This window comes from Macrotis lagotis, chromosome 1 (assembly GCF_037893015.1).
Source record: "Macrotis lagotis isolate mMagLag1 chromosome 1, bilby.v1.9.chrom.fasta, whole genome shotgun sequence".
Taxonomy (NCBI): domain Eukaryota; kingdom Metazoa; phylum Chordata; class Mammalia; order Peramelemorphia; family Peramelidae; genus Macrotis; species Macrotis lagotis.
In genome coordinates this window covers 742268548-742293482 of record NC_133658.1, presented here as the reverse complement: position 1 = coordinate 742293482, position 24935 = coordinate 742268548, and the positions used below count along the sequence as shown (strand labels likewise).

The following is a 24935-nucleotide window of genomic DNA, read 5'->3' as shown; positions in this document are numbered from 1 at the left end:
TGTCATAATGACATGCATATGTTTAAGATAGTGACCCTCCATATATGGTAATTTGGTAGTGTCTGTGTACTGTTTCTCTCTACAGCTCATAAGAGATGTGGTTCATGTCAGTGAAGCAAATCTCTCAAGATCCAACCCACCTTCTCTTGCCAAATACCGAGCTCTGAGATGCAAAATTGAGCACATTGATGAGAACACTAAAGAGTTTTCCAAGATTAAAGAAGAAGTTTTACAAAAAAATTATGGGTGAGCAAAACAGTTTTTTGCATTATACAATTACACGATTATACTTCAAATCCAAAGGAAGCGTGCCATACTACCAGAATTGGTAACAGGTAACCTCAATAAAATTCTGGCTCTTAGTCTGCTTCTGCTATTAGATTTTTTTCTTTATTTCTTTTTTCTTTTTTTTTTTTTTGCAAGGCAATGGGGCTGAGTGACTTGCCCAAGATCATATAGCTAGGTAATTATTAAGTGTCTGAGACTGGATTTGAACTCAGGTCCTCCTGACTTCAATGCCAGTGCTCTATCCATTGTGCCACCTTGCCCCTTAGATTTTTTTCTTTTCTGATATCAGTAAGTCCTTTGATTTTTTTGCATTTAGTTTTCTGCTTTGTTCACATCTTTTTTTTTGCCATAGTCACACTTCTTTGAAAATTTTAAAAAATCAAAGCATTTGAGTCCTGTATATTCCACCTCATTAATCTCTTTGTTATTATACAGAGTGGTACTCTGAAAAATTAAGATTAAAAATGGAGGGAAAAGTATGGGACTGCAATTTAGATTTGAATTTTGTTTTTCTTTTTAATATGTCAGGAAAAAACTAGAATTGTAAACTTGGTAGAAACATATTTGGAAATACCCCGGCTCTCTGTACTATGTACTGTGCTTTGCCTCTATCATTCTCTCGTTTTATGATGCACTGTAGTACAATGGAAAGAGGGCTGGATTTTTGGAGTCAAAGGCGCTTGATTCCCATGTTGATTCTTCTACTTACTACTTACATGACCTTGGGAAAATCCTTAAACCATCCTATGATCTTCATGTTTTAGTGAAGCTACCCCAAGTCTGTGGAGTTTCATAGGAAGTCAGTTGCCTAATTTTATTTTGTTTTGTATAGCCCCTTTTGTATACATCTCTTTATTTTGTCTAAATTTGGAAAAGTATTGCCCTTTTTTGTGACTTATACTCTACATAATCATGAGCAGAGAATACACTTCTGTTTGTTCAGTTCCTCAATACAACCCTCCTAAATTCCATAATATAGTAATTAATGTTCAGACAATAAAGGATATTATTTTCTGTCACTTTTCCTTGGTTCTTTAGGGTAGTCTTTAGGGATACAGTTGCTTTTTGGACCTTAGCAAATTTGTTGTATAGTTAATCTTGATTTTGTCATTCGCTCTCTAGTGCAGTTTCTTATGTGAGCCTCCACAAGTTTAATAGAGAGCTAACATATCAAGAATATGGGTCTTGGGGGCAGCTAGGTGGTACAGTGGACAGAGCACCAGCCCTGGAGTCAGAAGAACTCTTAATAATTCCCTAGATGTATGACCTTGGGCAAATCACTTAACCCCATTGCCTTAAATAAAATTTTAAAAAATGTGAGAATGATGATTCTTGGTAGAGAAAAGGTACAAAATATTCATCAAATGTTAGCATTGTTTATTGTAATTTTACCAAAATGCAGCACATTTTGATACTCACTTTCAAAAAATAAGTCAGCCTTCACATCAGTATTGCTATTACCACTGTGATCAAAGGACTAATTTTTTTTCCTAGTTTTTGCAAGGCAATGAGGTTAAGTGACTTGCCCAAGGTCACACAGCTAGGGAATTATTAAGTGTCTGAGGCCAGATTTGAACTCAAGTACTCCTGACTCCAGGGCCAGTGCTCTATCCACTGCACCACCTAGCCACCCCAAGTCTGTGGAGTTTCATAGGAAGTCAGTTGCCTAACTTTATTTTGTTTTGTATAGCCCCTCTTGTATGCCTCTCTTTATTTTGTCTAAATTTTAGTGTAGAGTCCACCCTCAAGTTGTTTTTTTTTGTCTTTTTGTGAATTAATAATATAATCAGAAGGTTCCTCTCATAATTCTTATAGGAAGTATCCAGTGGACATCTTAAATGTATATCGAATTGGCCGAGTTAATGAAACTTTGGAATTTCAGAGCAAGCTTGGCAATGTGAAGTCCTTACTACATGGAACACCTGGGAGAAATATTGTTGGAATTCTTTCCCGGTAATGATATTCAATCTTTATTTCACCACACTTTTTTCAATTTATTTTAAAGTTTTTCACATTTAAACAAGAATTCCATTTATTTGTTAAAATTATTTTCATCTTAGTTACTTATACATATAGAAAATCTGATGGGAAAGTCAATCTTTCCTTTGAAAAGTTCCGTACCTTTGTTACTCAACTAGATTTTTTAAAATATGTTTTAAAATAGTGGAAGATAAGAAATCTTAGATACACCACTGATAATGCCAGTATGTTAATATATAAATATAGTGTTTGTTTGTTTTACATATATGTATATGTTATGTATGTAAATATATATATGATTAAGATGATTATTTGAGTATTTGAAGTCATTTAAATTAACAATTCTATTCCCATTTATTTTAAATCTTAAGAATATTTTTATTAGAAAATGGAAATTTTTTTTCCACTGGTTTAGCAATTTGGAATTCTTGTCTTTTTTTGCAATATGGAGATGTAAAGTTTTCTCATTTGAATCATGAACAGGGAATTTAGAAACTGAATGACAATAGAGCCACATAGGAAACCACATACCACATAGAAAGTTCATGAAAAAAGAAAAGGAATTTTTTTATCAAATTGGGGAAGTTATGGAAAATGAAATAGGAGCACTGGGGGGGCAGGGAGAACAGTTAAGGGTCTAAACATGATTATATTGATTGTATTGTGATGAGCAACTAAGATATGATTTTTTAAGTAGTTCTCTGACTTGTTTTCTTTTCACCACCACCCCTTGATTAACTTGAAATACATCTAAAAATTTGTTTGGTTAATGTTTTTAAATTTGCATAAGAACTATGGTTTCTGTGTCTGAGATTAAATATATATACATGACAGTGACATTCTTTATTTTTTTTGTAGGGGATTGTTATTACCCAAAAAATTGATTGAAGATCATGGAATAGAAAGAACAGATTTTGGCAATCTTGGTAGTGGACTATATTTCAGTGATTCTCTCAGGTTAGTACAGTATTCTCAACTATGCTTTTCCCTCCCTCTTATTATCATTGAATAATTGAATACCCCTTAGATGTTTTTATTTTTTTTCTGTGTTGTTTGTGAAATTTCCTTCTCAAATAACAATTGTACTGAATGTGACTGTTTTTTAGCATAGTATAGTTAAGTCTTGTGTGTGTGTGTGTGTGTGTGTGTGTGTGTGTGTGTGTGTGTGTGTGTGTTTTGAATGCTGGCTCTCCCTATCTTGCTCCATATGAAAGAACCCTCCCACATCTTGACTCTACCATGCATCAACCCTGAATCTTTTACCTGCTCAGGTTTTCCAGTAGGTTAGGTTACCTCTCCTGGCTCTTACATTGGGGGGCTCACCATCCTGGTGCTGGCCATAGTAGAGAAAGCCTTCAGCATGAACCCATTGCAGCTCAGAACATTTAAATTCCATCCACCAGCCTCTCCCCAGCAGTAAAGTAGGTAACAATAAGTGTCACTTATATCTTTTATTTTCATAGATTTAGAGGGACAAACCTTTCTTTTTTAATTTAATATTTTATTTTTCCCCAATTATGTATAAGAACTATTTTTAACATGCAGTTTTTAAAATTTATTATTTATTTTTATTTTGTACAAATAATGTTTTTTATACATCACTAAAATATTCTTGTTTAAGAGTAAACATAATACACCCTCCCCCCATAAATATAGACCAGCATGAGTGATAAAGTAAAGGGGAGAGAAAAAATTAAAATTAAAATTTAAAAATAATAATAATAATAATAATAATAATAATAATAATAATAATAATAATAATAATAATAATTGTAAGTATGGCCAGGTGGCGCAGTAGACAGAGCACTGGCCTTGGAGCCAGGAGCACCTGAACCCAAATCTGGCCCCAGACACCCAACAATCACCCAGCTGTGTGACATGCAAGCCACCCCAACCCCACTGCCCTACAAAAACCAAAAAAACCAAAAGACCCAAAATAAAATAAAATAATAATAATAATAGTAGGGGCTGCTGGGTGGCAGATAAATCACTGGCTCTTGATCCAGGAGCACCCAGGTCCAAATCCGGCCTCAGACACCCAACAATCACCCAGCTGTGTGCCCCAGGCAGGTCACCCAACGCCATCATTTGCCCTGCAACTACCCCCCCCAAATAATAATAATAAAAAAATGTGCTTCAGTCTGTGTTCCAATACCACCAGCTCTGTCATGGGTGGATCACATTCTTTATGATAAGTCCATCACAAAAGTTACTTCCATATTTTTCTACCATTGTCATTGCTGATCACAACTCCCTCCATTTGTACTTCTCTGCTACCATGAACTATATTTTCTCTCTCCTTTCACTCTGTCTCTACTGCAGGGTAGCTGAGTGGCACAGCAGACAGATCCCCAACCCTGGGGCCAAGAGGCCCCGAGCCCACATACCATCCCTTAGGCCCAGCATCCACCCGGCCCTGTGGTCCTGGACAGGCCATCCAATCCCAGCCCCTTTCAAGAAATAAAAAAGAAAATGTGTTATATCTGACCATTCTCCCCCCATGGTCCGTGCTCTCCTCCATCACTCACATTCCCCCCCGTCCCCCCTTATTACTCCAGATGCCTATACCCCATTGAGTATATATGCTGTTACCTCTCCTAGCCACCTCTGATGAGAGCAAAGATTCCCTTGTTCCCCCTTGCCTTCCCTCCTTCCATATCATTGCAATAGCTCATTGTCTCATATATCTCCAAAAAAGAAAGCAATTTGCATAGATTTCATAAATTCTTAATAATTATTTTTTACTAATATAACCAAGTCCACTGATAAAATATTTATATTTTTATATTGTCCTTAAAAGCAAAATATTTAAGTGCACTGTCATGACTTCTATTCTTTTGCATTTAGTGCAAGTATTAAGTACTCACAACCAAATGAAACAACTGGCACAAGATTCCTGGTTGTGTGTGATGTCGCTCTTGGATCTTGTATGAATTTGCACAAGAGAGATTTTTCATTAACTGAACCACCACCAGGTTATAATAGTGTTCACGGAGTTCGGAGAACAGACTGTACCATCTCAGACTTTGAGGTATTTATATATGGACACAATCACAGAATCCATTGAATATTAGAAGGATCATTAGTTAATCTAGTCCCTTGAATCAAATATGTGGATGTTTAAACTAATACAATGCAACAAACATGTAGTAAATGTTCATGACAAAAGAATACTGTGCTGGGCCTTGTGGTGGATGAAAAATTTAAGTCAGACAGGATCTCTGCCCTCAAGAAGCTAGTAGAACTAGTAGAAAATGAATTTAGAACTACAAGGCAACTCAGAAGTTACATATCCTAGCAGTCTTCTCATCCCTGTTTTATAATTGAGGAACCAACCTGAATCACATAAAAGGTGATTTGCTCAGTGACCCTGACAGTATAAGAATGGGGATTTGAACCTGGACTCCACACTACAAATCCCAAATTCTCTGCATTGCACTCTGATGCCTTCTAGCTTGATGAGACATAATTATACATAGCTATAATGCATGCTATTTTATAGCAAGGGTATTAAAGCACACAGCAGTTTGCTATGTGAGACCTGATTGGGAAGGACATTATTGACTGAGGGATCAGAAGTGTTCTTTCCCTTAAGAAGTTGGACTTTAAAGTGTGGTAGAAATTCAATAGGTGAGATAGGGAAAGAAGGTTTCCAGGAAACAAAAGGAATTCTTTAAGCAAAACTTTGAAGACACAAGAGTACATTGTATATTTAGGGGCCAGGAAGTAATTATTTTGCTGAAGTATAAAATAAAAGGTCATGCGATAGGGATAGGGACTGGGTCTGAGATTTCATTTGTATATGAAATGCCCAGGTGAGGAAACTCCTTCTTCCAAAATAGGACAATATTTATGAAAGAAAAAATAATTTAAAAGTAAAAGAGGAAAAATCAGTATAACTTGAATTTATATTCTAGAGAATTATCTAGGAACAGCCAGGATGCATGTCAAAGACAGGACTGAATCTCCAGTCTTCCTGTCTTCAAAATCCATTCCCTGTTCACTACTCAAAACCACCTGGAAGGGAATGTAATACAAGTTTGGAAAGGTAGAGTTTCATAAAAGGAATAAAGCATGTTACCGCTCCTCTTTGTATCCTCAGTTTATTTCTATCAATTACATAGTCATGAAATCTATATCATCATATGTATTAATATCAAATTCTAAAATAGCTTATAAATATATATATTTATGGGAAAATCTGCTATTTTTATTTTTCCCCACCCATTTATTAAGGATTGTATTATATTTGTCCTAGGATGATGAATTTGTTGTATACAAAACCAGTCAGGTTAAAATGAAATATCTCGTTAACTTTTGCATGACTGGAGACCAAGTAAAGAATTTTTGTCCTCATGCTAATACTGAGTGGAAAGAAAATAGTGAGATTTTAAATGATCATTCACAACTTACAGGTAAGAGTCTTTAATTTAATCAATTAAATCATTGTTTTTAACACATTTACCAAATACCTGTGTTTGTTAATATTTATAGAACAAAGTCTTACTCCAAAGCCTTCTCACTGGGTGAAGGTAACCCAGAGTCACAAGATCTAGGGCAATGAAGTACAGACTTAGACTATTCTACCATGCTGGAAAGACTTTAAGTATAGATAGCCTTAGTGGAAAGACTGTCTGATTTAAACCAACCTAGCTACATATAGAGAAGTTAAACATTAGTAAGTTGATCACTTGGTGATGAATTTCTTGGGCAATGGCAGCCCATAAAATAAAGAAAAATATAAAATGGTCCTCAGCTTTTTGTGACCTCTTTCTCATTCAGCAAAGAGTGATAGAGTGTTGGAAAATGGGGAAGAGAAATATTAAAAATCATTTTTTAAGATTGTTTATAAACTTTAAGTGTTGCTACTATTCAAGTGAGATCTTTGTCCACATACCAAAATGCAAGTATTACTAAAGAAACTGAATTATATCAATCTTGCCATCCTCATTGTAAACAAAATCAGAAGACAGCTATGTGAAAGAATGGAGATAAGAGCTTTTCTTTCTCTGGAGAGGCAAATCAAGAGATTGACATAGGTGGCTTTATTATGTGCCCAAAAGAAGCAAGATACATCATCTCATAAACTATTTGGTCATCATATATCACAGTACTCATAAGTATCTGCCAAAAGACTACCATTAAGATTATTTCAGTTTATATACCAATACCTGCAACATTTGTTACAAAGAATAAAGAGGAAGAGAAGATTTTCCAAAGGCTCCAATTTAAATCAGCAGATGTACTTTTATACCTAAATATTTCACCATTGAGGCAGCAGTTGGGAAGATGATTAAAAATAATATGAAAAATATTGTCCACAAATAAGGATTGAGAAAGTTCAAAAATTTATAAACTGTTGAGAAGCTTCTTCAAGAAAAGAATCAGAAGACACTAGAAATCACAAGCCCTAAATATATTAACAAAAATGAAGGAATAGAAAGTGAGGAAAAGGTATGGCATGCAATTATAAAATCTTCAACATGATCAATTTAAATATTAGTGATGACAAAAAAAGGTGAATATTGACAAACAACTAGTTTTTATTGGAGCTTTAAGGATTCTAAATTGCTTTGTATGTATTTTCTCATTTGAGCATCACAATAACTTTGTAGGTGCTATTATCATCATGCCCATTTTACAGCTGAAAAAACTGAGGTAGAGATTAAATGATTTGCCCAGGTTCATACAGTTATAAAGGTTTTGAAGTAGAACTGGAACCCAACTCTTCATAATTCAAAATCTAATTCTTCATCTGTTAGGCCACCCAACTGTCTGGGTGCCTAATCTTTATATAAAAGTTCAAATGATATACTTCTATTTCCATCACAAGAAAGTCAAACAAGGATTAAAAAGTATCTTTTAGCAAATATGTGATTTACTTAAGTGTGGAGAGAGATGGTAGCCAGTCACCACAGGTTTAGAATAAAACTTGTTTGGAAAATTTTATGGAGAAATTCAGTGAAAGTTTATGAAAAATATCATCTCATAAAATAACAAGAGAGAGAACTTCCCATATAGAACTATAAGCAGTTTAACCTTATTGCCCTTTATGATTTCCCTTTCCTGTTTACCTTTTTATGCTTCTATTGAGTCTTGTATTTGAAAGTCAAATTTTCTCTTCATTTCATCTTCAGTTTTTTCTCTATTTCATTGAATTTTCATTTCCCGCCCCCCTGAAGGATTATACTCAATTTTTCAGGATAGGTTATTGTTTAAAATTCTAGCTCCTTTGCCCTCTGGAATATTCATATATTTCAAGCATTCTGATCTTTTGATGTTGAAGCTGCTAAATCTTGTGTTAATCTGACTATGGCTCCCCAATACTTGAATAGTTGATTTTTTTCTGGTTCTTTGTAATATTTTCTTCTTGACCTGGGAGCTTTGGAATTTGGCTATATATTCTTTGAAGGTATTCAGTAGATTTTTTAATATATCTTTTACCCTCTGCTTCTTAGGATATCAGGGCAATTTTCCTTGAACTTTCTTGAAATATGATGTCTAGGGTCTTTTCTTGATCGTGGCTTTCAGATAGTCCAGCAGTTTTTAAATTATCTCTCCTGGATATATTTTCCAGGTCATTTGTTTTTCCAATAAGATATTTCACATTGTCTTTCATTTTTTCATTCTTTTGTTTCTTAATTTCTCATAAAGTCATTAGCTTCCATTTGCTCAATTCTAAGTTTTAAAAAATTATTTTCTTCAGGAAGATTTTGTATTTCCTTTTCCTTTTGATCAATTCTGCTTTTTCAAGGCATTTTTTTCCTCATTAGCTTTTGGTACCTCTTTTACCATTTGCTCTAGTCTGTTTTTTAAGGTGCTATTTTCTTCAGTATTTTTTTTGTATGTCTCCTTTACCAAACTCTTGTCTCTTTTTTCATGATTTTCTTGTTTTACTCATATCCCTTCCCAATTTTTTTCTTCCTCTCTTATTTGATTTTTCCAAATCCTTTTTGAGCTCATCCATGGCCACAGATCAATTTATATTTTTCTTGGAGGCTTGGATATTGAAGTTTTGACTTTCTCTTCTAAGTATGTGTTTTTAATTTTCTTGTCACCACAGTAACTTCCTATTTTTTCTATTGTTTTCTCATTTTGTCTTTTAACTCTTTTTTAAAAAAAAGAACTGCTTTCAGGGAAGAGGGTACACTGACCCATGCTTCAAGGGTTTTATGTAGCTGTTTTCAGAGTTACTTCTAGGAACCTGTAAGTTTTCAGTTCTTTCAAGGTGATATATTCAAAAGACAGTTGTATTTACAACTCTAGCTTGTGCTCTAGTGTATGAGCAGCCACAGTATTCTTTCTACCCTGGAATTGTGACAAAGGTCCCCAGTCCACTGTGGCAGCAGGCTGGGTTGTACTCATGCTCCTTCCTGTCCTTGGACTGCAACCCAGATCCAAGTATGGGCAAAGCATCCTGCCTCAGTGCTAGCAAAGAGGCCCTTGGGGCAGTGAGGTGGTGCAGTGGATAGAGTACTTCCCCTGAAGTCAGGAGGACCTGAGTTCAAATTCAGCCATAGACACTTGATACTTACTAGCTATGTGACCTTGGGCAAGTCACTTAACCCCATTGCCTTAAATTTTAAAAAGAGGCCCTTATAATCTCCTTCTGACCTGTTATTTAACTCCTGAATGTTTTAAGGCTGAGAGCTCTGGAAGCAGTTGCAACTGCTGCTTATTCAGTTGCTCCCAAGGCCTGTACCTGGTTGGCTGGGGCCCAGTCTGTGCTGGTGCAGCCATGTTGGACTGGGCTCCACTCTTATCCTGGTGTGACAGACCTTTCCTGCTGACCTTCTAAGTTGTGTTTGGCTAGAAAATGATTTTACCCCACCCTAGGAATTGTTATATGGAATTATTTAAAGGTTTCCAGAGGCATTTTGGGGGAGAGTTCAGACAAGAGGCTGCCTTTTCTCTACTGTTTTGACTCCTCCTTCCCTGAAAATGTTATTACCACAAATTTCTCTGATAAAAGCTTCATTTCTCAAATATATCTAGAACTCAGTCAAATTTATAAATACAAAAGCCATTCCCCAACTGATAAATGGTCAAAGGATATAAACAGATTTCAGAAAAAGATAAAGCAAACTATTGTCATATAAAAAATATTCTAAATCACCATTGATAAAAGAGAAGTATATTAAAAACAACTCTGATATTACTTCACATCTATTAGAAATAATGTGCTGAACAAGATGAGGAAAAAATAAGTAGACTAATGAATTGGTAGAGTAGTGAGCTGTTTTGGAGAACAATTTGGAATTATGCCCAAAGGTCTATAAAACTCACATCCTTTGACCCAGCAATACCATTACCCGAACTGTACCTCAAAGATATCAAAGAGAAAAGAAAAGAACAAATGCACAAATATATTTATATCAGCTCTTTTTATGGTGGCAAAGAATTGGAATGGCCAAACAAGTTATAACATATAGTTGTGATGGAGTACTATATGCTGGAAACATCAAGGGAGGTGGTTTCAGAAAAATATGGCAAGACCTATATGAATTGATTCCAAGTAAAGTGAGAAGAACCAGAAGATCATTGAACACAGTAACCATAACATTGTTAATAATAATCAACTATGACAGACTTGTCATCTCTGATCAATACGATGATCAAAGACAATTCCAAAAGAATCTTGAAGAAAAGATACTATACATCTCCAAGGAAAAATAACTGATAGACTCTGAGTATAAATTGAAGTATAATTTTCTCTATTTTTTTGCTTTTATTTTGAAATCTGGCTAATATGAGGTGTTTTGCATAATTTTACATGCTGCCTTGGTGGGTATGGGAAGGAGGAAGATAATTTGGAACTTAAAATTTAAAAAGAAAAGAATGTTAAAATAAATAAATAATAGAACTTAAAAATACTTTTTAAAAGAAAACATTTGATGTTTTATCAAGATGTTATCTTAGAAGTCATATGATAGCTTATGAGTTATCATATATGTAAGCATCCAAGAAATGTTCTTGAATATAATATTGTTAAAAATCATTGCGGTATACTAAAGGATAAACTTAATTATTCAAGAAATATACTTTGATTTTGATTACATATTTTAAAAAAACAAAGAAAATCCTGAAAAATCTTGAAATATTTTGTTATTCAAAACATTGGAGAGAAGAAAAGGGGAACAAGATTCTTAAAATGTAAAAGAAAAAAGTATTTTGGGGGGTGGAGCCAAGATGGCCGTATGAAGGCAGCATTTCCCAGGAACTCCTACCCCCCAAACTCCAAAAAAACAAACAAAGGATGACTCTAGCCAAAATTTAGAGGGGCAGAACCCACAGAAAGACTGAGTGGTACATTTTCCCAGTCCAAGATAACTTAGAAGTTCAGCAGGAAAGGTGTGCTTCACCAGGCCTGGGGGTTGGAAAAAAGCAGTGGTGCAGAGCAGCCCAGCTCACCAGTCCAGGGCAGCCCAGCCCATAGATCACCAGCAATAACTTGAAGGGGAGGTGAGAGAATATTGCTCCACCAGAATGAATGTGGGTTGAGGAGCACTGGCTGCAAAATCTTCAGTGAAAATCTGGAGAAAGCAGCCTGCACCCCCAGAGACAATAAGGGAAGTCTGCAGAGATTTCTCTGCTCTCCCTGGGGTAGGACCCTGCTGTTTGCCTACACTCAGATATTGCAGTTTTGCCTTCCATATTAAATAACCAAGCTGGATCCCTCCTTATAGCCCCAGGGCAGAAGGGGCCATCTACATATCAAAGCACAGGCTAGAGAGCATAAGACCTTGGAGGAATAAAGGTCCCAGTGTGGTGTCCCCCCTAAAAAAATCCCAAAGCCTTAGAAGTGCTGTAAATTAAGATGGCTAGGTGGCTCAGTGGATAAAGCACCAGCCCTGGAGTCAAGAGTACCTGGGTTCAAATCCGGTCTCAGGCACTTAATAATTACCCAGCTATGTGGCCTTGGGCAAGCCACTTAACCCTATTTGCCTTGCAAAAACCTAAAAAAAAATGCTGTAAATTAGTCTTGGGCTGAGGAAATGAGTAAACAACAGAAAAAGAAGAATCTAGAGAATTACTTTAGTCCCATGGAAGATCAAAAACACATACTCAAATGATGACAAAATCAAAGCTTCCATATCTAAAACCTCCAAGAGAAATAGAAAATGGGCTCAGACTATGGATGAGCTCAAAAAAGACTTTGAAAAGCAATTAAGGTAGATGGAGGAAAAATTGGGAGGAGAAATGAGAGCCATGCAGAAAAATCATGAAAACCAAATCAGTAGCTTGGTGAAAGATATACAAAAAAATATTGAAGAAAATAATATGTTAAAAACCAGTTTAGGCCTAATGGAAAAAGCAGAACAAAAGGCAAATGAGGAGAAGAATGCCTTAAAAAGCAGAATTGGCCAGCTGGAAAAGGAGATAAAAAAAGCTCTCTGAAGAAAATAACTGCTTCAAATGCAGAATGGAACTAAAGGAAGCTGGTGACTTTGCACGAAATCAGGAAGAAATAAAACTCTTCTGATAAAGTCAAATTAGAAGAAAATGTGAAATACCTCATTGGAAAAATAACCAACCTCAAAAACAGATCCAGAAAAAATAATTTAAAAATTATTGGGCTACCTGAAAGCCATGACCAGGAGAAGAGCCTAGACTTCATTTTCCAAGAGATAATGCAGCAAAATTGCCCTGAGATCCTAGAAGCTGAGGGTAAGATAGAAATCGAGAGAATTCACCGGTCACCTCCTGAAAGAGATCCCAAAAGAAAAACTTCCCAGGAATATTGTAGCCAAATTCCAAAACTCCCAAATCAGAGAGAAAATTCTAAAAGGTTCCAGAAACAAACAATTCTACTACCAAGGCTCCATATTTGGGATTACACAGTATCTGGCAGCATCTACATCTACATTGGAATATGATATTCTGGAAGGCAAAAGATCTTGGTTTACAACTGAGAATCAACTACCAAGCAAAATTGAACATCCTCTTTCAGAGGAAAAGATTGACTTTCAGTGAAACAGGGCACTTTCAAACTTTCCTATTAAAACAACCAGAGCTGAACAGAAAGTTTGATCTCCAAGTACAGGACTCTGGTGAACCATAGAGGGAATGGAAGAGAGACTAACTATGAGGAACTTGATAATGTTGAACTGTTTGTATTCCTACACGGGAAGAAGATATTGATAACTCATATGAACTTTCTCATTTATAAGAGCTGTTAGAAGGAGCATATATAGACAGAACATAAGAAGGAACAAAATATAATGGTATATGATGTAGTAAAGGGAAGGAGTCAATGGGCAATGGGGGAAAGTACTGGGAGGAAGGAAAAGGAGATGAAGAAGCTGAGAGATTTCACATAAGAGTCAAGAAAAAGCTTTTTCAATGGAGTGGAGGGGGTGAAGGCTAGGGGGAATGAGTGAGCCTTCATTCTCATCGGAAATGGCTCAGGGAGGATATGTCATACACACTTAATAGGGTATAGAAATCTATCTTACCTTAGAGAAAAATAAGAAGGAAGGAATGGGATAAGGGGGAATGGGGGGAGGGAAGGGGGAATAGGTGATAGAAGAGAGGGAAGATCGAGGGGGAGGGTACTCAGATACAACACACTTTTGAACAATGCCAGGATGAAAGGAGAGAGAGAGAGAGAGAGAGAGAGAGAGAGAGAGAGAGAGAGAGAGAGAGAGAGAGAGAGAGAGAGAATAGAATAAATGAGAATGGGAGCAATAGAGTGGAGGTACAGCTAGCAAAAGCAACTGTGGGAAAAATATTGAAGCAACTTCTCTGGTGGATTTATGATATAGAAAACAACTCACCCCAGAGACAGTGACAGTACAATTTCTCTCTCTCTCTCTCTCTCTCTCTCTCTCTCTCTCTCTCTCTCTCTCTCTCTCTCTCTCTCATATATGTCCATATATATATATATTATATATATATAATATATATATATATATATATACATACTTGAGGTTTCTCATCTTCTTGGGCGTGTTTATTCTTATGTTTACTCGTATAACACTTTCAATTTACATCAATGTATGGCATGGAAACAATGTAGAGACTATCAGAGAGCCTTCAGGAGGGAGGGAAAGGGGGGGAAAATTGTAGAATTCAGAGCCTTGCAAAAAATGATGGGTACATATTACTATTGTATATAATTGAAAACAAATAAAATGTTAAAAAAAAGTATTTTTTGCAAATGCTGCCAGCTCTTTGTTTCTAAAAGTTGTATTTATTTATATTTCATCATCTGCTATTCAAAATAAATTGCTCTTTTTATATTTTCCATAAATCATGAGAATATTAGCTTAAGGAAAAGTAGCAACAGACAAAGGAAAAAAATTATACTAAGCAAAGACACTTGTTTTTTAAAAATCTAACAATTAAATTGTTGCTATATAGATTATGCATTACCAGATACCGACCCTTTCATCAACATAAAAGCTGGTCTTCAGGATCTCTCTGGATTTCAAATCCCTCTTGAAGAGATTCATATCAAGGGAAGAATAATAGACTTCATAGCCCAGGTATGATTTACATTATTGTGCTGTTTTTAATAAAGAACTGTACACAAATAATTCAGCAGTAGCAAGATCTTCAGCATTTTTTTCCATTTTCATTATCTCTTTGAAATATGTACTTTTCTAAAAGTAAATTAGTCTTTCTGTAGTCATACATATTGTTGAATCCTGATTTATTGCACTATAACTTTAAAAATCTCTTATGAAAAAATACATTTAGGATCATGTAATCATAGTCAAAGAATCTCAGAGTTAGAAAGGATCTTAGTTTCAATCTATTCTAACCTTTGCCTGGCTATAAAACTCCTCTTTCTATCAATGACAAATGATTACCCAGCTTTTACTTGAAGATCTCCAGTAAGAGGAAAGTCATTTCTTCCCAAGGCATCCCATTTCACTGTTAGGCTGTTCTAATCTTAGGAATTTTTTCCCTTAAAACTAAATTTGTCTCTTTTTAGCTTCCATCCATCACCTCTTCTTTGGTCCAGTGGGACCTAGAAGAACAAATTTAAACATCTTCTACTTGAAAGTCCTTCAGAGATGTGAATATTATTATTGTTATTATTATTATTATTATTATTATTATTATTCCCTAAGCCTCTGTTCCAGACTAAGCTTCCACAGTCTTTCTCCCTGTGCTAGATATACTTCAATTTGTCTACATCCTCCTAAAATGTGGTGTCTATAACTGAACAGAGTATTCCAGATGGAATCTGATGAGGGCAGAAGTACAACTGGATTATCAACACATGCAACATATTCTGTCTCTCTTTAAAAAATCTCAAATCACATTAACTTTTTCTGATACAACATTAACCATTTGAATCTTAGTGAATTTATAATTTGTTTAATTTTCCTAATACTTTTCATGGATAGCTAGGTTGTACAGTGAATAAAGTTCCAGATTTGGAATCAAGAAGACTCCTTTTCCTGAGTTTAAATCTGGCCTCAGGCACTTATTAGTTGTGTGACCCTGGGCAAATTACTTAAACCTGTTTGCTTCAGTTTTCTCTTCTATAAGGTGATCTGTAGAAGGAAATGGCAAACCACTCTGCTATCTTTGCCAAGAAAAAAAAACCTCAAAATGGGTCATGAAGAATGTGACACAATTGAAACACCTGAAAAACAACAAATTCTTTAAATAGGAATGTTATCTAGACCCAACTTTTATAATCCTATAATTGTGAAGATTCTTTAGAATAAAGATGTAGGTTGGGGCAGAGCTCATATAGTAAAGGCAGGAACTCCTCTGAGCTCTTGAAAATTGCCCTCTAAGCCACCTTAAAGTAATGCCTCAAAAATGAATTCTGAAGTGGCACAACTAAGAAAAGGACATTGTGGAACAATTTTCTAGCTCAAGACAACTTAGAAGTTTGGCAGGAGAAGTCTGTCTTATCAGGGTGAAGGTAGAACAGAAGCTAAACAGACCACAGCCCTGCAGACCATTCCTCCTCACACCAGTAGCAAGGCCTTGAAGACAACAGTGTCTGTGCTTTCAAACCACAGGTAGTAAGAGGGTGGGACAAGAAGGAGATTACGGGGGATTCTTTTCTGTCACTGGGAGCAGGACTCTGCTGCATTGCCCATATACAGTTCCAGGTTACAGTATCAAGCAGGAGCCAGGACACAGTTCCAGGGCAGAAAAGAGCAGAGGCCAGGAGAACAGTAGCCACACATTTCCTTAGATCATACCACCTTGGAAAAACTGAAAATTTAGAGGGGGACCCCACCCCCAGGACTAGATCTGAAAATAGCAGTGCATAAAATCTGAAGACTGGGACACTGGGAAAAGATCTCAACTTTAACATAAAGTTAAAAATTAAGGGAAGTGAATAGAACCAGGAGAGTATTGTATACAGTAACAGCAGCACTGGACCATGATCAAGTGTGAATGACTTAGCTATTCTCAGCAATATATGATGTAAGAAAATTTCCAAAGGATATATGATGGAAAAATGCAATCCATAGAAAGAACTGATAAGAGTCTGAATGCAGGTTGAAGCATAATTTTTTTTAACTTCCTTTATTCTTAGGGTTTGCTTGTTTTGGTATGTATCTGCTTTCAAAATACGACTAATATGAAAATGTGTTTTGCATGACTATACCTGTATAACCTATATTATATTGTTTGCCTTCTCAATGAAAGAGAAGAGGAAAGAGGGGAAGAAAGTTTGGAACTCACAATTTCAAAAAGAATATAAAACATCATCTCTATGTGTAATTGGAAAAATATTTTTAATGATAAAGATGTGGGCCTTCACATTTATACTAATTAATTTTTTTTGCAAGGCAGTTGGGGTTAAGTGGCTTGTCCAAGGCCACACAACTAGGTAATTATTAAGTGGCTGAGGCCGAATTTGAACTCAGGTACTCCTAGCTTCAGGGCTGGTGCTCTATCCACTGTGCCACCTAGCTGCCCCTATACTAATTAATTTTATTTGTTTTGGCTTATCATTCTAGCCTCTCAGGAACTCTTTTTGCATCTTGTCTTATGTACCATGTTAGCTATTCCTACCAGCTTTGTAACACCTTAAAATATGACTTCTATTGTTTCATCCAAGTCATTAGCAGAAATTGTAGAACTTCACAGGATCAGGCATTCCCTAGGGTCCTCCCTCTAGATTGACATCAAACTATTAATGACTAGGCTTTTAGTTCATTTCTGAGTCTAACAACACTGTTCTCTAGCCCTCATTTTTCCATTTTATCCATAAGGCTAGTGAGTACTTTACTGAAACTTGAATATATTATATGTGCTTAAATCACTGTTACTAACACATATTCAAAATTTATGGAGTAGGGGGAAGTATAGTTGGTTAGTTTTATATAATCAAGAGGCAACAAACTAACAGATCATGACATTCACACCATTTAACATTATCTGATTAATGACCATTTATCATCAGAGAGCTAGGTATTTACATTTCATATTATGTTATAATCTGGTGAAACTTCTGCTGTGCAGAAATTTACCCATAAATTATTCAAATTTTAGTAATTCAGGTAACTGTGTTTTTGTTATAAATAATCCCACTACTGATAAAGACTGCAGCCCCTCTGTAACCTTAATAGGTGACCTTTGAGAGCTGCTATATTGAAAAATTCATCACCCAAGGACCAGCCTAGAAGTGTGCTTTTCTAAATTTAGCTAGACTTGACCTCAGATTTCAAACATCTCTAGATCATTGCTAGATTCAAACGTTTTCCAGAATGGAAGGACCTTGCAAGTATTTGTGCTCTATTGTTCTTGCCTTCAAGAGCCTAGAGTCACCTTCATGTCGTAATGAAGCATTGGAAAAATTTCTTCAGTAGAGAAAATTACTCATACTTTAAAACAAAATTGAAAACCTTTTAGTTGAATTTATGACTGGGCTTCAAGCCCATAATCTACCCTTAACCTACAAACAGAATCTTTACAGTAGTGTGACTGTGCTTTCACTGCACATTTTTATTCTGAGCTAGTGATGTTTTTTCCTAGAATGAGATTAGTATGTGTATCTTGTTATAACCTCTACCAAGGTTATAAGTCTCATTCTGAAATGAAAAGGATTGAGATGCCAAGTTCCTTTTCAAGCAACGTTGCAAGCGACCTTGCTACATCATGGGATATTGAAGCAATTTCTGTCCTAGAAAAAAGTTCTTTTTTCTACCATTTCATATATATATGTGTGTGTGTGTGTGTGTGTGTGTGTGTGTGTGTGTGTGTGTGTGTGTGTGTATACATATAAGAGATAGATGTATGTATAAACATATTTATATGTATATAAGTATATAAATTATCAAGAGGCAAATTAAGAGGACCACATACCTATAGTTCCTGACCTTTTGAGCTTATAATCAAAGATTCAATAGCATAGATAGTAATGCATGAGAATTATACAAGTAGGACAACTATATTAAATGCCCGTTGTAAATGCTTGGTTGGCAAAGCAGAGCCATCAAATACAGGTCAAGGGTAAGTACTGTTTTTGGAGTGAATGAAGTATAAGGAAAAGCAACCAGGAGTGATCCAAATGTAGACTTACTGGAAGTAGGGCTAACTGTGGCTATTCTTAGTAGAGCAACTGTGGACTAGATAGTAAAACAGTGACTTCCTTTGGAACCCTTTGATTTCTTTCTCTTTTTGAAAATCAGGGTCATGTTTTTCCCTCTTCAAGTGATGTCTTTCGGCATAAATTATAACTGGAATGTTTGGGGGTTTTCTTCCCATTTTCCATGAGTCTTTCTTTTCTTTAAAAAAAAGGCCTTTTCCCCAATTGCCTCAAAAAAAAAAAGATTTATCAGTATTACTTTCTTTTTTTCAGCCATCTTTGTCACTCCCCATCTTTAACTCCATCTTTGTCACTCCCCACTTTGTAACAGTTAAGTATGGTCAGGCAAAACACATCAATATATTGACCAAATCTTGAAATATATCCCCTTTCCACCTATAGTTCATCACTTCTCTGTCATAAGGTAGGAGGCATTTTGGCCCATCAGTCTTCTGGAGTAATGATGGGTCATTGCAATGATCAAAGTTCTGGATTTTTCAATATTGTTTTGTTTGACTTTATTGTGGATATTGGGTAAATTGTTCTAGTTCTGATTTTACATCACCTTTTATCATTTCACTTTTTGTAATTCTTTATTTAAGACACTGGGGTTAAGTGGCTTGCCCAAGATCACACAGCTAGGTAATTATTAAGTGTCTGAGGTCAGATTTGAACTCAGGTCCTCCTAACTCCAGGGCCTGTGCTCTATCCACTGTGCTACCTAGCTGCCTACCTTTTATCATTTCAAACAAGTATTCCCAAGTTTCTCTAAATTACTAATATTCCTCGAAACATACAGCATAATAGCATTCTATCAAATTCACATGTTATAATTTGTTCACCCATTTCCAAATCAGGGGGCATATACTTTCAGTCAATCAGTCAATAAATGTTTATTAATCTCCTACTATATGCCAGACATTTTGCTATAGGCTGGAGATAAAGAGAAAGGCAAAAGACAGTCCCTGCTTTCCTTCCAGTTTGTTGCTTCTACAAAAAAATTCTCTTAGATTTTTTTGCATGTAGCTCCTTTATCCCATATTTGCTTTCTTTGTTTATATATGGCTATTAGTGGTTTCAGGCAGTTAGGTGGCATCAGGGATAGAATTCAGGGCCAGGAATAAGGAAGATCTAAGTTTAAATTCAGCTTCAGACAATTACTAGCTGTGTGACCTTGGGTAAGTCACTACCCTGTTTGCCTCAGTTTCATCTGTAAAATGACCCAGAGGAAGAAATGACAAACTTCTCCAATATCTTTGCCAAGAAAAAAATCCGATACAGAACCTGAAGACTCAGACATGATTGAAAATGACTACACAGCAACAAATAGTGAATTACTGGGTCAGAGCACCCCTACATTTTTAGTGATTTGGGAAGCATAAAATTCCAAGTGCTTTTCCAGAGTGGTTGGACAGATTTCCTCCTTCAGTACATAAGTGTGGCTGTCTTCCTACAGCCTCTCCAGTATTTGCCATTCTTGTCTCCTGTCATCCTTCTCCATCAGATAGATATAAAGTAGAGAACTTCAGGCTTGTTTTAATGTACAATACTCTTCTTACTAGAGAGTTGGAACATTTTTTAATGTGGTTGTTGATCTTTTATATTTCTTTTTAAAAATTCTTTTTCTCAGGCTACTTCTAGATTAAAAAAGCAAAGCTATCAAGTATTCATATAAAAATGTCTAAATTATTATTGATGAGTGAAGTATAAATTAAAATAACTCTGAGGCACCACCTCACCCCATCAGAGTGGCTAATATGACAGAAAAGGAAAATGATAAATGTTGGAGGGAATGTGGGAAAATTGGGACATTAATGCACTATTGGTGGAGTGTAAGTTGATCCAACCATCCTGGAGAGCAATTTGGAACTGTACCCAAAGGGCAATCAAATAGTGCATAAGTTTTGACCCAGCAATGCCTCTTCTAGGCAATTCCCACAGAAATTTTTTTAAAGAGAGAGAGAGAGAGAGAAAGAGAGAGAGAGAGAGAGAGAAAGAGAGTGAGAGAGAGAGAGAGAGAGAGAGAGAGAGAGAGATGGATCTATTTTAACAAAAATATTTATAGCAGCTCTTTTTGAAGTGGCAAAGAATTGGAAAATGAGGGAATGTCCATCAATTGAGGAATGGCTGAACAAATTGTGGTATGTGAATATAATGGAATAGTATTGCACTATAAAGTAGGCGGCTTTCAGAAAACATAGAAAGACTTAAATGAACTGATTCAAAGTGAGGTGAGCAGAACCAGACACTATACAACATACAACAACATTGTGTAATGATCAGCTATGAAGGACTTAGTTATTCCCCAAAATACAATGATCTAAGACAATTCCAAAGGTCTCATGAGGAAAGTTGCAATTCACATCCAGAAAAAGAACTGATGGAATTTCAATGTGGATCAAAACAAATGTATTTTCACTTCATTTTTTGTGAGTGTTTTCTTTTGCTTTGATTTTTCTTTCATAACTAATGTGACTACTAATTTCTAATATGGAAATATGTTTTACATGACTGAACATATATAATCTGTATTGAATTGCTTATCATCTTAGGAAAAGTGATAAAGAAGGAAGAAAATTAAAAAATCAGAATTTTTAAATGAATGTTAAAATTTGTCTTTACACATATTTAGAAAAAATAGAATACTATTTTAAAAAATGAAAGGGAGGGAAAACTTCATTTTTATATTCTTTGACCTTCATAAATTTTCAAGGATCAAGGATGGGAGCTCAGCCATAACAGCCATAACATCCTTCTGTTCTTTCAGTACTCTTAATGTAGTTTGTGCAGAGCGGGTAACTTGAATCCATTAATGATAGCCAGATGTGTTTTTATCATCTCCTCAAATATCTTGGTCCTTGATGCTTTAGGCAAGGATTTTTCAAACTATATTCTGAGGAATCGTAAAATTCTACCTTCTAGAGTTCCAGTGGGGTATTTTACTGTACTACATAATAGAGTTCATGATTTAAAGTTTTAAAACTGCCTCAAGAAATAGTTAGCTGGGGCAGCTGGGTTGTACAGTGGTTAGAGCACTGGCCCTGAAGTCAGGAGGACCTGAGTTGAATTTTGGCCTCAGACACTTAATAATTACCTAGCTGTGTGACCCTGGGCAAGTCACTTAGCCCCATTACCTTTCAAAAAAGAGAAATAGGTAGCAATTATAGGTTCATTTAGTAGTAGATAGGCCCTTCAAACTATGATGAAAGTATATATAGGATTTAGGATGAATATAGGATATATATATATATATATATATATATATACATATATATATATATATATATAAAGTATATAGAAGATGGTATATTTTTAGTTAGACAGAATCTTAAATCTCATCTATCTAGACCAAACATATTATTTTATAAATGAGAAAACTGATCCTCAGATTTTTGAATTGACTTAGTTCAATCAGTTGTAGCAAGTAACAGAGGTAGACTTAGAATCATGGTAGTCTTTTTCTTAAAAAAAAAAAAAGTTTTCTTAATTCCTTTAGTCTTCACTGTCATTTCTAAATCCCTTCTCTCAACAAAGAAAATCAATTAACTGAGCATGGTGGTACAGACTTCTATGTACACTTATAATCCCTGCTGCTGAGGAGCCTGAATCTTAGCTGCAGTAGAGTTAAAGTTAAACTAAATCCAGTCACCAATATGGTGATGATAGAATACCAACCTGCTATAAGAGGGTGGAACTGGTTCTAGTTCAAAAGAGAGCAGAACAGAACTTTGCTGTTGGTCAATAATGGGGTCAGGATGATCAGAGGCTACACACTTGCAGCCTGGGCAAAATAGGGAGATTTTGGGGCAGCTAGGTTACGCAGTGGATAAAGCACTGGCTCTGGAGTCAGGAGGACTTGAGTTTAAAAGTGGCCTCAGACAGATTACCTAGCTGTGTGACCCTGGGCAAGTCACTTAACCCCATTGCCATGTAAAAACTAAAAATCAAGCAAGCAAGATAAGGAGATCCAAACTCAAAAATTATATTTGACAATATATGTTTTTGAAATATATATTCATATATACATACTTACACATATAAATCTGTTCTCTAGATCATTGTTGGTTTTACATTAATCAGAGTTCAACTCATTTTTAAAGATCTCATTTATATACAATACTTTCCCCCACAAAGTCATACTTTTTTAAAAAATGAAATAATAGGGGCGGCTAGGTGGCGTAGTGGATAAAGCACCGGCCTTGGAGTCAGGAGTACCTGGGTTCAAATCCGGTCTCAGACACTTAATAATTACCTAGCTGTGTGGCCTTGGGCAAGCCACTTAACCCCATTTGCCTTGCAAAAACCTAAAAAAAATGAAATAATGTTCTATCAAAATTATGCTATTATCACTGTATTAGCTCTGTGGAGATAAGATCTTGTTAGTTAGCATGCTTAGTTAGAGCAGACTACACTTTTACATGTGACTGGTTCAGGTTCTGCATTACAGATGTGTATGCCCTCAGTTTATAGGGCTCATGAGAAAACTAAGGCACATATCAGAACTTAAGACCTGCACAGTTTAAACCCAAAATATGCAGTTTGTGTTGGCCACTTCTTAGAAAAATATTTTTCAAAAGCATTTTATTAACAAAGTGGAACTTGTTCTATTTCCAGATCATTGTTTTTCAAACTTATACCAATATAAGTCATATGCCTATTGAAACAAAATATGTCTTTCCCTTGGATGACAAAGCTGCTGTGTGTGGATTTGAAGCTTTCATCAATGGCAAGCATATAATAGGAGAGGTAAAGAATAATATCATTGTATACTTATTTTTTCTGCTTCCTCTGCAGATACACCCTTTTTTATTTATCTGGTGTAATGGGTTTCTGAATAGTGATTTTACACATATTGGCTACTTTTCAAATTTACATTTATTTCAGTTTCTTTAAAAAAAAATTTTCCAGATTCTTTTTTTATTTCTGAAATGATCATTCCTAGGATTTGAGTTTGAATTATTAGCTCTCCTGCATGAAATAATGAAGTCACCACATATCGCATAACATTTTAAAATGCTCTTTTCCAGGTCAAGGAAAAGGAAGAAGCCCATCAGGAGTACAGAGAAGCTATTAGTCAAGGCCATGGAGCCTACTTGATGGATCAGGATAGTCCTGTATGACATTGCTATTAATTTGTTTCTCTACTATATTAATCAGAAATGGAAAAAAGTTTTAAATTCATTAAAAATATAATACTATTATGAAGTAAAAATTTAGAATATTTGAACAAAACCCTCTGTTTTGTATTATCAGAGAGAAACCTTGCCTAAGAGTTTTGCATGTCTAGTGTTCTTTGGTATGTCTTCTGCGGATTTGTGCTGGTTGCCTAATGTAGTCTCTGAAAATAATGAATTTCTTTTGTTATTAAGAGTTATATTAAGATAGTAGCAAAATGGTATTATTGGAAAGCTAAAACTAAAAGAAATATGTTTTTGTTAAAGGACCATGCAACTTTATGATTACAATTCTAGTGTTAATTGAAATTAGAATGAATGCTACTCCTCCCTTATGTCTATTAATGTTACTTTATGGTAAGAAGAATGGGTGAAAAACAAACAGGAAATCTGAGTATGGAAGAAGTAATTTTCTAATAATCAAGTTTCTGAAAGGTAGTGAAAAGTGGAAAGAGAGCTGGCCTTGTAGTTAGGAAGACCTGAGTTCAAGGGCTGCTTCTGGCACATACTACTTCTGAGAGCTCGTGGAAAAGTGACTTCACCTCTTAGTGCCCTTAGGTGAGCCATGAAGACAGTAGTTGACATATGAGTTTCCTATCTGGTTCTATTAAGAGAGTTTGTCTAAATTGTCCAAAGAGGTCACTGATCTGGACTAAAAGTATCTAGTAAACAGATGATGATAAGCCAGACAAAATAGTTAGAAGATGAGAATCTTTATATTTTCTTTTCCAAATTGCTACATTCTGGGATATTTAATCATTCTCAGATGTGTGATCAAAACACTTATAGAGGCAAAATACAAAACCCACCTTTTCTTTGGAAATTGAGATTGCATTACTCCATCAACATTGACAGTGTATGTTGGTCTTAGCTCAACAGGGCAATAAATCCAGTTCTTTAATGGGGGTGAAATTTTTGGTCTTGTTCATAAAAAGTTCATACTTTTAAAAGAGGAGTACACAAAAGACATGGTCACTAGA

At 35.4% G+C, this 24935-nt stretch overlaps 1 protein-coding gene across 4 annotated transcripts in view; it reads left to right on the top strand.

The window, feature by feature from the left end:
* PARP4 (poly(ADP-ribose) polymerase family member 4) overlaps positions 1 to 24935 on the top strand; it is a 114004-nt gene that overhangs the window by 38397 nt on the left and 50672 nt on the right. For all 4 annotated transcript variants that reach the window (XM_074216252.1, XM_074216253.1, XM_074216255.1 and 1 more), the window contains exons 10-17: positions 86 to 246; positions 2104 to 2241; positions 3127 to 3225; positions 5116 to 5299; positions 6527 to 6683; positions 14632 to 14756; positions 23396 to 23527; positions 23809 to 23895. In XM_074216252.1, the coding sequence (XP_074072353.1) occupies positions 86 to 246; positions 2104 to 2241; positions 3127 to 3225; positions 5116 to 5299; positions 6527 to 6683; positions 14632 to 14756; positions 23396 to 23527; positions 23809 to 23895 (1083 nt within the window). The remainder of the gene's footprint in view (positions 1 to 85; positions 247 to 2103; positions 2242 to 3126; positions 3226 to 5115; positions 5300 to 6526; positions 6684 to 14631; positions 14757 to 23395; positions 23528 to 23808; positions 23896 to 24935) is intronic.